The sequence below is a fragment of the Sphaeramia orbicularis genome, chromosome 7 (assembly GCF_902148855.1).
Source record: "Sphaeramia orbicularis chromosome 7, fSphaOr1.1, whole genome shotgun sequence".
Taxonomy (NCBI): domain Eukaryota; kingdom Metazoa; phylum Chordata; class Actinopteri; order Kurtiformes; family Apogonidae; genus Sphaeramia; species Sphaeramia orbicularis.
In genome coordinates this window covers 37,973,727-37,988,539 of record NC_043963.1, presented here as the reverse complement: position 1 = coordinate 37,988,539, position 14,813 = coordinate 37,973,727, and the positions used below count along the sequence as shown (strand labels likewise).

Genomic DNA, 14,813 nt, shown 5'->3' with positions numbered 1-14,813 from the left:
TATATATATATATATATATGTATGTATGTATGTATGTGTATATATCTATATATCTATATATCTATCTATCTATCTATCTATCTATATATCTATATATATATATATATATATATATATATATATATATATATATATATATATATATATAAGGTCTTCATATCTTTATAGTTTCACTGTCCTGTGATTGCCACATATCTCTAAAAAGTCAGGTCTTCATGAATTCAGAAAAGCAGGCCTGTTTTCAGCTTTGTATACATTCATTTTGTAGATAATGGAAGGATTTATTCATCTCAAAAAGGAGGATCATTTTAAAGGAAACACTTCATCATCCCTCCTTTAACACAAAAAGGATGGACAACTGTTACCTGGTAAGTAACTTAAGCAACAACAGTAACTGTGGAGTAAAAACAACATTTGCCTCTGAGATGTCATATAAATACAATACCCTGCTCCACCAAATGTATTTGTGTTGTTTACCCTTTGGATTTAAACCTCAGTTTTCCCTACTTGCCAATGAAATCACAGGAAATGACTAAATAATATAAAAACATGAGCAAATTATTTAGAATTTCCAAAATAATTGCATTCATCAATTCAGACCTTCACCTTTGTTTAGGTTTATTTCACTAATTATTCAAATCTTGCATGTTTTTTTCTCACTTTCTTTATGTATTGCATTTGTGTTACGTGTTTGCAAAATAACCTAATGCAAACAGGCTTTTATTTGCTTTGGGCAGGTGGCTTCTCCGACTGTCCCAAATGTGTCCAGTGCCTTAACCAGGCCCCTGGGTATTGCTAGCCTACATATCTGAAAAGCCTCCTCCAGATGGCCTGCTTTCTTCTCTCATCCCGTGATGGAATGAAAAGATCAGCTAATTAAACAAAGTCCCATATCCATGTGAAAGAACCGCCAGTGTCCTCAGGGAGAAGAGCTGCATGCAAATGAGTCCCTAGACTATGTTGAACCGTGTCCAGGAAAACAATGCATCTTTGCAAACCATAAAGTTTTTATTTCCACAGTACATGGACACTCTAGAAAAGTCAGAACAGAAACGGATAAACAAATATGCACATTCGTCACAGTGGGGGAGACAAAGGGGATGTGAAATAGTTTTCTTAAAAATGTGTCTGTTAGCAGTATTGTTGTTTAGGCTGGGCTGATCTCACCGCTTGAGAGCAAAACAAATAATATACGTTTCCAATTCATGATATAAGATGATTTAAAAAATAAGTTGTATATTGCATTGAAAAATAAGAAATGCCCACACTTTAAGCAGTTGTAGCTTTTTCTGAACGAAACATTTCACGATGAAAAATACAAAAGCACTTCCTTTCCCTCATCAGAAACATCAAGTTTTATGAAACACTGTTTAATTATTTGTTGAATTACTCCACAATCTAATTTAAAACCTGCTACGAGACATGTATCCAGCTGCTGCTTTTGTGTTGTGTTGTAATGTAGGACAGGGACAGTGGATATAAATACACAGTAGGGCCACTATGGTGAGATGGTGCAGGGGCTGATGGGAGCCTGAATGCCTCACTGGTCAGACATCGGGGTACGCCTCAAGTTGTCCTTCACGCGGACAAACTCTGGGATCGTTTGCTGGCTCTCCCGCTGCCTGATCTCCTCCTGCTCATACTGGAAACACAAAAACACAGCCTCTGAAAACATGTTACACTGAAACATTTGGCCACAGTTTGGCTTATTCGTTGAACTTCCAAGTGTATTTAGATTATCAACATTTTAAATAATCTGCATAATTTTTTTTTTTTTGCCAGTAAGTATCAAATTATGGTGGAAATGTCTGTATTTGTGTAAAGGAAAATACGTCGTTCAGGTTGCAGATGATCATTTAACATATATACGAATACATTAGGTCATTCTGTTTTGCTCTCAAATATTTATTACCCTGTGGATCAGTTTTTCTTACCTAATGTTAGCCTTGTAGAATCTACACATGTAAGGTACAATTTTCTCCTCTGTTCTCTTTTGTGTCTTGTTTTGGGAATTTGGGATTTTTCTTGACATCCAACCTTTCCTGAGTGATTTATCGCTGTTTACTGTTTTGTCCTCTGCATTTTCCAGTAAAAATCAGGTGTTTTCCTAAGTTTAATTTACTGACCATGTTGATGTTCATAAAGACATAAATTTAAAGGCTATTACATCAGAACAGCAAAAAATAAATAAATAAATAAATAAACAACTGAGTTTTTTCACAATATTTCATCATCATCATCATCATCATTAACTGAATAGAAAAAACAAGCATCTACAGCCACTTCCATGTGTTAAACCACATGGGTTTTTATTGGTGAAACAATGCTGACAGTGTTTCCACATTTACTACATCTGAATGGGTCATATCTTATACCAGTGAAAAGCTGAGAAACTGCCTTTTACCTGAATTATGAAAATGTATTGATAGGTTCATTGATAGTGGTTCAGAAGTTATTAAATATCTTAGATGCTTTTGGTCACTAGGGGCTGTTTAGGACTTTGAGCGTTAAATCAGTTTATTCATTTTAAATCATTTACAAAACTTTACTTGGATACTTACATTGGATCATTTTGACAAATACTGACCAATATTTTGACTAAAACATTGCGTCAAGACTGGTTTGTATAACCTTGACAAAACAAATGAACACAGGAAGATACCGGCAAACAAATAACATTTATTAATTAAATAGTCCACTAATCAAAGTAAACATAATAATAGTAACAGTAATAGTAATAGTAAGTCGTGCCAGGCCCAATAAACCCCGCCCCTTTCACATATTGTAGCTTACTTTGGCATCGATCCAGCTGATGTCATCATGTCTATGCATGTGCTGATGTCAGCATATCAATTGCCTCTATATATGTGCCAAGTTTGAAGTAAATTGAAACAAAAGTGATGTTTTTATAGACATGTGAAATCTCACCCATTATAAGTAAATACGAGAAAAAAAGATGCAAAAAAAATCATAAAAAATGTGAACTTTGACCTACTTTTCCCAAAATATAATCAGATCTATTCTAGGTCACTGGCAATCTATACACCCAATTTGGTATGGATTCAACCAATAGTTTTGTTTTTACAGACATTTGAAATTTCACCAATTATATGTGAATGGGGGAAAAAAAAGATGTAAAAAAAATCATAAAAAATGTGAACTTTGACCCACTGTTCCCAAAATGTAATGACATCTATTGTGGGTCACTGGCAATCTATAAACCCAATTTGGTATGGATTCAACGAATAGTTTTGTTGCTAGAGTGTTAATGAACAAACAAAGAAAGAAACAAACCCTATCAAAAAAACAATACTCCTACCTCCCCTTTGGGGGGGCAGGGTGATAAATAAAGTCAATCCTACATATGTAGTCAGCATTATTAGTAGTGTAGTGTGTGCATAGATAAGTGAAGGTGATGAGTGTGTAACTAAACAAGATGTGAACAAAGGAAAAGAAGGAGATGCTGGAAACATGGAACAAGCTCTACACTGGGGTTGTCACAATGGTTAAATAACCTTTAGAGAATGAGACCATGTTTAAAGGTATGTGGTGGATCATTGCTTTTACCACAGATGATTCAATGGGCTTTTGATTCAAGTGGTTAAAATTCCTCTTGGTTGTTTCATGTATTTTTTTTAAATTTCTTTGAGTTTTTTTTTTTTTTTTTTTTTTTTTTTTTTTGGAAGTGAACAAATGCACAAATGGGGAAAATGACAACTCCTCTGCCTCCTTTTGGAAGGTACTCCTGTGAAATACCTGTTATTGTTATTATTATTATTATTGTTATTATTATTGGTGCTGACCTCCTGCAGTTTCTGCTGTCTTTTGCGAAGCTCTGTCTCCAGATCTGAAGGCCTCCGTCGTGCCAGCTCCTCTTCTTTGTACCGCTCTAGTCTGCGCTGTTCCAACACTCGCTGCAGCTCTGGTTTCTCCTCCAGCACCAGACCCCTGCCAGTAAAAGCCCCCAAAATTAGTTAATAGATTACAACATTAGCCCTGTATAGATGCAGCCTTTCAGAGCTTATATGTTTTGTGGACAGTCAGTACAATGATCCATATGTAGATAATTTTTCCTCAACTCCAAAAAGGATAGATAATATACTTTAATGTTGAAATCTAAATAATTCAGTCATATTCTTTAAATCAATACAAAATCAGCAAACAAGTTAATTGAATTAATTGAATAATGTATCTGAAGCCCAGTGAATAGATCTGACACACAATAGGCCACAGCTAACGCTGCTTTGTTTGTTCTGGTTTCAGGAGGTGAATGGTTGTTTGGAGATAACTGATTGTTGACCTTCTGTTGGTTTGTACCGTTTATGGCTGAGCAGCAGCTCCCGGTGCAGGTTGTGGTAGCTGGGTATATCCACAGAGGAGCCGTTGAGTTTTCTGGGGGGATTGATCTCCTCACTACTACAGTCTGCTGTGGACTGATGGGACAGAGGAGGATGGCCGATGTCTGAGCAACAAAGCAAAACACAGATAGTTTATTCATTCAGTCACAACTGACGTCTTATTTTACTTTAATAACTGGGAATACGTTTCACTACTGGACTTATTACACTGGTCTACAAGTAAAATGCTTCCAGAATAAAAGTAGTGAAATTTTACCATGTGTGGGTCACTGATAAAGAAAAATCAAGTTAAAAATGTCGGTTGGCTAAAGTTTCCAAGATACAGTCATGGGCCAAAACGTGAAATTCGAGAATTAGTGAGACAATGGGTTTAACTCCAAAGGAATATTAGTCTCAGAGCTACCAGATCTGCTTCAAAACACTGTCTACACATTGCGATACATTCACTTTACAAGTTCTATCTAGTGGAAGATTTATGCATCTATTGTAAACCAATATATGTGTAATAACACTTTATCATACACCTTGAAAACCAGCACTTTTGTCATTTATTTACTAATTAATGTTATTAAAATATGTAACATTTAGCACATTTAATCTCTGAAGCAGATCATTTCTAAAAAAAATAAATAAATTGTAGATCAGTGTTGTAGTACAAGTTTAAGGTGGTTGTGCTTTACTAGTGTTCAACTTTATATTTTCTACTCCCCTAGATATTTGTCCAGCAGCCTCAGTTACTTCTTTACACAATGGATAGTATGATACAACACTTTTGTTGAAAACTAAACCAGTCCTCTGACCTCTTAAAAAGCATTGTGCTGTCGGCTCACGTTTCAGATGTCTGTGACATGTTAACTGTTTTACAAAGCTGTGATTTTTCCTCCTAAACATCGTACGGTTTCATTTCAATAAATGTTCAAATCATTCCATATGTCACCAAAACCAAAGAAGAGAGAAAAAGTCTGAAAACAGATCAGAACTATAATCTATAGACAGAAGTATTGGGACACAAAACACTGACACGTCACTATTATTACCTCCGCCAAGGAGGTTATGTTTTTGCCAGGGTTTGTTTGTTTGTTTGTTTGTTTGTTTGTCTGTTTGTCTGTCCGTTAGTGTGCAACATAACTCAAAAAGTTATGGACAGATTTTGATGAAATTTTCAGGGTTTGTTGGAAATGGGATAAGGAAGAAATGATTAAATTTTGGTGGTGATCGGAGGTGGGGGGGCCCACGGGGGGGCCCATTTCCAACAAACCCTGAAAATTTCATCAAAATCTGTCCATAACTTTTTGAGTTATGTTGCACACTAACAGACAGACAAACAGACAGACAAACAAAAAAACAAACAAACAAACAAACAAACCCTGGCAAAAACATAACCTCCTTGGCGTGGGGGGGGCCCACAGGGGGGGCCACTGATCAGCCTTGGCGGAGGTCTGCACTCTCCGAGTGCTTCTAGTTAATCTGATGTGTTATATAATAATAATAATAATAATAATAATAATAATAATAATAATAATAATAATAATAATTTCTGACAGACCAAAGTAGCACTGTTACTTTAGTATTTTTGCTGCTAATATGTACTTTTATTTAACCAATAAAGACCCAGTGCTACTTTTGTAGCAGTTCCAAAATATTTTTTTCTCTAATGTTTGACTTTTCTTAAGTGATTTATCACCATTTATTGGATTATTATCATCTGTATTTTGCACTTTTTCAGTTAAAGTCAGTTATTTTCCTGTATTTAATTCACTGATCATGTAGATGTTCATTAAAGCTCAGAGTAAAGTTGAGGGTTATTATATCAGAAACAAAGAAACCTGATGAAAAGGTGACTATTTTAGTAAAATATATCATTAACTGAACATAAAACAAGTGTCTCCATCCACTGTCATTGATTCAACTCCATGGGTTTTACTGGTGAATCAGTGTTGTAGAAGATGACGGTGTTTCCACGTTTACTACGGTACACAAACGTCCAAATGGGTCATATCTGATTACCATGAAAGATGAAAAACTGTATTTTACACCAATTATTTACATATATTGATAGGACAAGTGGATCAACAGGTATTAAACAGTTTACATCAGTAGATGTTTTGGTCATCAGTGGCTGTTTGGGTCTTTATGGGTTAAATAACATTTCTCATGTAATGCTTTTATTTTTAATGGAATATTTTGTGGTGATTCATTACAAGTTTTACTTAAATAGAGGATTTGTCCAAATATAGAATCAAATCCGTCAGCTATTTTCATGATAATTAGTTTAGCTTTTTCTTTATCTTCTAGTCACAGTTTCATTACCTACATACCTTTTCTATGATGTCCATATCCCAGTTTCTGTGAAGTTCAAAAGCATAGAAGAGACACCCTGTTAGTGCACAGTCAATCAAACACACTATCACTGTTGTACCAAAACTGGTTTGTTGCCCTAGTTTGTGGTATTTTGATCTTCACTTGATTTGACAGAGTATAATTAGATAAGAGGTGAAAGCGACAGTGCCTGCTGTGTTGTCTAAGTATTTGAGCTGTGTTTACTTGGAGCCCAAATGTGACGTAACTTCCCTGTCGGCCTTTTAGGACAGATGGCAGAGTAGATCTGGCCAGACTGAGAGCTCATATATTCTTTGGCAATGTGTGTTGGACCAAAATTAAAAAGAAAAACAGTGACGTAAATATGGGCCGCTAACTGGATGTATAACAGCGAGGATAACAACGTGGATTCATAACATCCTACTGAAACACAATCACATGGACATCCCTGCCACGCCCAGTGAAACCAGTACAGAAGGCTCCTATGAACGGGAACAGATGGTTGACTGCTGTTGTGACCGAGGAGACCTTCAAAGGTAGAGATACCATCTGACAACAGCGCAAGTATCTGTTAAAACTGTCTGTACAGATCCTCCAGGCCTTTTACTTATACAATAGACTGTTGTGTCCTTTAGTCTCTACACGAACCAGGTGTCTAAGACTTTAAGGACTGTTTCTGTCCCACATATAAGCCTCCAGATCAAACCTGATGGAGGCCATTATTCCGGATTTAGTCAGATCTAGACTGGTCTCCAACAAAACCAGTCCATCTAAACCAGTTTAGAGGCCACGTACAACCCAACATTATCTTAAGTGGGCTGGACCAATAAAATAATAATGTAATAACCTATAAATCAGTGTTTTTCAACCTTGGGGTCGGGACCCCACATGGGGTCGCCTGGAATTCAAATGGGGTCGCTTGAAATTTCTAGTAATTGATAAATAAAATAAAAAAACAAACGTACTAATAAAAAATATATGGTGAGTTGACAGAGACAATCACAATACAGAAAAGACAAACTGTGAAGCTGAAACTGAATCACTGTGGTACTGTTTATCTTTCAAATGTTCATTGTGGTCAGTTTCAGATGCTGCAGCTCTTTCATAATTCATAGTTTGAGTTCTTGTTTGTTCAGTATTAATTGTCAGCCTTGCAAATCCAAGCTGGACTGACTGTACATATCCTGACCAAGGAAAATAAAATTCTCACTTTGTATAGTAATCTACACCTGGCTTTTCTGCCTCCGTCCATAATAATATACATTATATAGACTAAAAGTTGTCTAAAATGAACAGTAATTTGCAACATAGTATAGGAAGCTATTACATGATCAACAACAAATTAATTTTAGCAAAAAAAATGTCTCTGTTTGAATGTCTGTGGTCACCAGAAATTTGTGATGTTAAAATGGGGTCACGAGCCAAAAAAAGGTTGAGAACCACTGCTATAAATAATACGTTTATACAATTTTTTCACTTTTTTTTAATGTGAAAAATGTAAAATAATATTATGAAAATGTGAATAAGCTGAACAATCATGTACAACCTCAAATTTCTTCTGAAAAATAAGTGCAGTTTTACAGTATTATGCCTCAGTTCATCATTTACACATTGCATATTACAACTTACAGATCACAGCAGATCTACAAATACATAAAACATTTCATAAAACAATTCTTAAGACATTACATGGTGGTTCGTATTTGTTCAGGTTATGCACATCTTATTGTGAAAGGATAGTTTGTACATGCATACATTTTCATGATGTAATATTACTTTTTTCATGTTAAACAAAGTAGAAAATTTGGAGAAATCATTATTTATAGATTATTATGTAATTATTTCACTAGAGATCATATTGGTCTGTATGAGGCCCCTGAACTAAAATGAGTTTGACACCTTTGATGTTTAATGACTTTGGTGTAATTTTTACTCTTTGTAAATTGATCCCACAGGTCAGATTGGACCCTTTGGTGGGCCGGTTTTGGTCCATGGGCTGTATTTTTGACACCCCTGACCTAAACCTTCTGCTTCTTATTTTGTCTCAGATGTGATTGCAGCTTTACCCGCCTGTGCTAAAAACTATCAATACAAACATGAACATGACCTCATTTATTTATTATTTATGATGAAACACGATTCATGCTCATGTTTTGTTGCTTGTGTGCAAATGCACCAACATGTGTCGCATATTCAGAGCATCCAGAACATTTAAGGGACTGTATAAAGTACTCTCAAAAGATTTCGGACCTTTGTTCATTTTAAACATATCCAAGGATGTACGGAATACATAGGTTTAACATAAAAACTGTTAATAAGATGCACATTTTTCAGTCAATCATAAATGAAATAAGTAAGAATATGAATTATGTAATAGTAGTAATAGACTCTAAGTGTTTCACCTTCTAACATCCACCTGAGTTCATGCAAAAGTTCATGGAAGTGTTACTCAAGTTTGAGGCCAAAACACGTTTTAGACTTTGTTCGAAAGTGATCTTCTACTCTCTGTGTTGAACATGCCACTAAAACACAACCTAAACTGTAGCACAATAAACATGGCTCAAATGTAACCTCAACACTTAAATGTTAAAATATCAAACTGGAAGAAAATCCAAGGCACTCTCTTTAAACATTAAAATGCCTTTATTAACATGGCTTCAAGGAGGTCAAAACGTTTTGACTTCCTGATGAAGTCTTGAAGCTGAACTGTGTAGAAGTGTTTTTTAGGTCTAGATATGACCGTGCCATATTAATAAAGGCATTTTAATGTTTAAAGAGAGTGCCTTGGATTTTTCTTCCAGTTTGATATCTACTTTATGAATCCCTTTTGCCATAGAGCACCTCAAACAAACTTGTTTTTGGTCCAAGAAGCATTCCTTCCCATGAATTTTTTTAACTTAAATGGATGACTTTAGGCTGATGGATGCAAACAGGTTTATTTACACATTAAGAACATTTTACATATTTATCATCAGTAATTCCAGATAGAATGATATTTTATATGGAATTAAAATATATAAATATGTTATTCATAGAGTTTTGTTCTTGCTAAATTGTAGGTAAAGTATGCTTTATTAAGGATAAAAAGATTTTGAACCCGTAGAATACGCAAAAACTAAATTTGAAAAAATGATGAAATATTTAACTCATAAAGACCCAGTGCTACTTTTATGGCAGTTCCTAAATGCAATTTTCCCTCTATTTCACCTTTCTTACATGATTTATCACCATTTATTCTAATAATATCCTCTGTAATTTGCTTTTTTTCTGTGAAAATCAGGTATTTTCCCCACATTTAACTTATTGATCATGTAGATATTCATTAAAGATCAGATTAAAGTTGGAGTTTATTATATGAGTTACAAAGAAAAGTGAAGAAAAAGGGACTTTTACAGCAAAGATATCATCAGCTGAATACAAAAACAAGTGTGTCCATCCACTGTCATTGATCAAACTTCATGGGTTTTATCGGTGAATCTATGTTGCAGATGATGACAGTGTTTCCACGGTAACTACAGAGTCTCTGAATGTCCAAATGGGTCATATCTGATGACCATGAAAAGATGACAAACTGCATTTTACAGTGATTATTTATATATTCTGATAGGATTAGTGGATCAACAGGTATTAAACAGTTAAATCAGTGGATGCTTTTGGGCACCGGTGGATGTTTGGGTCTTTATGTGTTAAAGTGGGATTGAGGAATCATCTTAATCTACAAACTTTTTCAAAATTGATCCAACAGCTGAGTCCTGAAAGAATAAACACTTACATTGTTTGTCCATAATTTACATATTTAGATCAGTTTCATACAATTGATTCCAGTGGCCACGGAGCTAAATAAAAAATAGATTCAAACCATAGAACTATAGTTTAGAGTAAAATCATGAAACTCCATACAGAACAGAAAGAGTAAGATTATGTTTAAAACTGCACTAAAACCAGAAATCACCTGAAGCAGTGACAGATGGTCACCAGACCAGACATCAGCTGTTTAATCACCAGACCAGAGAACAGGTGTAAAAAAAAAACAACAACAACAACAAAAAAAAACAACTATTAAGATGCGGAACTCACTTTTTTTGCATTTGACCCCTCCATGGCAGGACAGCAGAGGTCTACTGTTTGGTCCAATAACAGTGTTCCGTCAGTAAGTCAGCAGTCCATCTTTAAAACAGTCCCTCCTGCTCACATTACCTGTCTGTTGGTTCTTTATTTGTCTCTTCCAAGTCCAACATATTGCTGTTGAGGAAGACTCAGACTCAATGTGCCGCAGAACAGTAGTGATAGTAAATGCAGAAATCTTATTACGCCATTGAAGATTACCTCACAACCCCCACAGGACACAGGACACAGATTAGTTAATTGCCGCTGACACAAATGCAGCTTAAACCTCACCTGGCACGGCCTCCACACCTCCTCCACCACCAAACACTGACAGAGACAAACACTGACAAAATACTGGCAAAACAGCAGGAAAGCAGTCAGAGCTTTACTCCATGTTTACTGTTGTTTTTGGATCCATTTCACTGATACATTAACCTCCTGAGACCCAGTAGTGCATTTCTGTCCTCAGGAGGGGGCAAGAATTTCACAACTTTATCAAAAAAAAAAAAAGAAAAGAAAAGAAAAAAGAAATACAAAAATGCTGTCCACTGCAAAGGACATTCCATAATATAAAAATGTATCTGAAAAAAACTGTTGCATCATGCTGTTTCTAATCAAAGCATTTATTTAATGTAAAAAGCCAAAACTTTTACTTTCTTAGGTCTCAGAAGGTTAATGCGTATGTTCCATTTACTGCTGTCCATGTTTAGGTGGCTTAATCTACAGTAACATGTCATGTCCTACAAGATCGTCTTTTGTTTGTAGTCAGAGAACCATGTAGATGTATTAAGTTTTCAGCTTTGCAACACTGTATTTTCCAGCAAATTCAAAAGGGTTTTTAAGAGAGTTTGTAAATTTTCTAAACCTATGAAGAAGCACTTCATCTTTTAGATATAGCTACACAACCAGGCAGACAACCAGAAGTAATTTTACACTACCCAAATCAAGAACAAATGCAATGAAAAGAATGGTAATATACAGAGCTATGCAATAATGGAACAAACTACTGGAACACATCACACAAGAAAACTGTAAAATGAAATTTAAGAAATCAATTAAGAAACATCTATTGACCATAAATGATTGATACCTGGGTTAACTGAATATATGTACTGTATATACTGCTAACCTAAAGGAGCTGTTGTGTCTCTATTTTTGTCTGTTTATTTATTTATTTATTTTGTATGTTATGTAGTATGTGAAAATTGTTTTGGATGATTATATTGTATGTTATTGGCATTGACAAGTTGTAAAGATTATTGTAAGGACTCCTGGAAGAATAGTTGCAGCTATGGTACAGCTAATGAGGATCCTAAATAAAGAACGAAAGTGATAAAGAACAGAAAGATGAAAGTTGAAGCATTATATTGAATAAAATAAAAATACTCAAGTAAGTACTTCCAATCTGTATTTATACATAGTACTCAAGTAAAAGTACTGAGTTCCATTTACACAATAGACATAACAAGCATTTCATGCTAATATATCATTCTTTTCTATATTTAGCTGTTAATGTAGCCAAAGAACTTTATATAGATAGTATATGCTGACCTTTGTTTTCAAGAATACCAAGGCTGCAGAAGACCTGTGTATGATATTTTATAACTTGTTTCATATTATTCAGTGGGTTTTGTCTTCTGCACAGTCATGGCCAAGCCTTGCCAATTATTTTTGTTTGTTTGTTTGTTTGTTTGTTTTAGATCTTTTTCAAGAACAGATATGAGGCTTTTTTTTGCTTCAGATAGTATTGCTGATAGATAAAGAAATTATGTTTAATTCAATTTCATCCAGTTTTATCTCATGTGGGGAGTTTTATTTTGTTGTGTAGATTATAGTGTTTTATTATAGATTTTATATTCAATCGACGTCTCATATAAAACAGTTGATTCAGGTCATTTCATTTTCATAATTCACTTCAACCTGTGTTTCTTGAATAAAACTATCTATACTATCTAAACTATCTAAACTATCTATGTCAAAATAATGTAAAGTAATAAACATAATGTCCAATTAAAATAACTGCATAAGTGCTGTAAGACTTATGCAGAAAAAAAAAATAAATGAAAGTTGTCATGTCTTTCCGGTTATGACCACAAGAGAACGTCAAAGTTTTATTTTTGTTTAATTTCCCATAATCCCAAGCGGCCCATTGCTTTGCGTTCAACCCGGAAGTTCCATCTTCACAGTTTGAATGAGGTTTGAGAGGAGAATGAGTGTGTGAGCGTTTGAGCGAGTGATTGTAGCTTGTTTTGTTTGTTTGTTTGTTTGTGTGAGTGAGTGTTACTGTAAAAACCTACACACTGATCTTATTTGATCTGGTCTGAGTTCGGCTCTGCTCGGATCAGAGATGATAGGAAAAGCGCTTGTGAGCCCTCGGCGGCGATGCGCACAGGCATGAGTTAACCTGTAGAGCCTCCACATTTCGTGTTGTGGTTAGAGATGATGAATTGATCAGATATACTAGTTCTGACCGAGCTTGGGTTCACCTCGAGCTTCACGGCGGACAATGAGTAAAGAGGCGATTCTGATCTTCCCACAACCGAGAGACAAAGCTGGAGTTAGCAGTTAGCCGTTAGCACTTAGCTTCTCATGGGGAAACTCACTGTTGGGCCGCTTACATCAGCGTTTGTGTGTCCGGAAGAAAAGAATGTTTAGACACTGTGGGCAAAACCTAAATGCTTCTCAGGTGTCGTGTAACTTTTATACTTGCAAAAATGACATTTAATCGCTTGCTCATACCGCATTAGAGGAAGTCCAGATCTTAACCGTTTAACTCTCCTGGTTAAAAACACTTTCCATTTGCCCAAACGTTAAGAAAAGGAAAGCTGCTGGATCTAGTGCCCTGGAACATACAATTATTTACCTGGCTTGTATGAATACCTAATATTCATGAAATCTCTTTGTGTGAGAGGTGAAGCCATATGATTCAGAGGCAGATTTCTAACATTAACTTAAACTTACATCACCCTCTTTATGCACACTGTTACAGATGAAGCCCATGGGATTTAGACTGCCCCACTGTACTGCCCAAAAGCCAACAGTTTTACATTAAATCACAGTGATGTTGAACTCCAGTCAGTCAATGCACAGGTAACTTAATGAAACCTTCAATAGTGGTCTAGAACTAAATGACTCATTGTCCAAGAGATCTCTATGAATTAGTCTTATTGAGTATTGCAACACTAACAACGCTAAAACCATTATTTTAAAGATGATACTGACTCTTAAAACCCTACTTTCTTTGATTTGTGAAACCATTGTTTTGTTTGTAAAAATGTTTAAAGATTTCACAGCTTTCCCAAAATCTAAACCCTATCATATCAATGTCAGATTTGAAACTATTACATTTGGTTGAATCTGGTCTAGATTATCTTTAAAAAAAAAAAAAAGGATTTACACATAGAAACTGTTTTAAAGACGGTGATTTGAGGGGTTGAAAAAGTAGTGAAATGCCCCTACCATTTAATTTAAAGCACTTACAGAAATAGAATAAAGGTTTCACACATTAGACATTGGGTTTCACAGAGCATTAAGGCTTTACCCAATATGTCAAATGCAAAAGAGGTGGAAAAATGGAGAACCAGTCACTCAGCATTGTAAAGTTTTCCATTTCCCTTAAACCTCCACCCTCTGGAGGCAATTTTTGCTTCAACACCACTCTTGTATTCAAGTCAATTTGAGAACATGCTAACATACTCATTAGGTCTCCTTAACCTAAAGGGAAGGTTCATTACTTTAGGTGGAGGTTTTATCAGTGCATTGACCTGTGGGGAACCATAGGTTCTAGATCCTGGACTTCATCATTGTCTATATTGAGGATAGGATGTGGGGGAAAAAAGGGGGTGGGGGCTGTGATGGTTGGAAAACAACAAAGACTTCGTGGAGAATGGATTTGCTTCAATCAGGCAATCCGTTTATTTGTGCACAAATGAGAAAACTGACAGACGAAGCTTTGCCCTCTCTCAAGAGTCAGTTCTACCTAATAAAGAAAATCAGTCTAACATGAATTTCTGTAATCTTTGTGTTTTT

At 35.3% G+C, this 14,813-nt stretch overlaps 1 protein-coding gene and 1 non-coding gene across 2 annotated transcripts; one reads left to right on the top strand and one right to left on the bottom strand.

Moving 5' to 3' along the window:
- Positions 1-989: 989 nt before the first annotated feature.
- On the bottom strand, positions 990-10,997 carry LOC115422997 (protein FAM107B). Its single transcript, XM_030139666.1, has 5 exons — positions 10,755-10,997; positions 6,677-6,704; positions 4,318-4,462; positions 3,804-3,948; positions 990-1,642 (listed from the first exon to the last, which is right to left on the bottom strand). The coding sequence occupies exons 1-5, from the start codon at positions 10,776-10,778 to the stop codon at positions 1,541-1,543; spliced, it is 444 nt and encodes a 147-aa protein (XP_029995526.1). The 5' UTR covers positions 10,779-10,997; the 3' UTR covers positions 990-1,540.
- A 1,964-nt stretch (positions 10,998-12,961) lies between these two features.
- On the top strand, positions 12,962-13,317 carry LOC115423282 (small Cajal body-specific RNA 2). Its single transcript, XR_003935953.1, has one exon.
- The last annotated feature ends 1,496 nt before the right edge of the window (positions 13,318-14,813 follow it).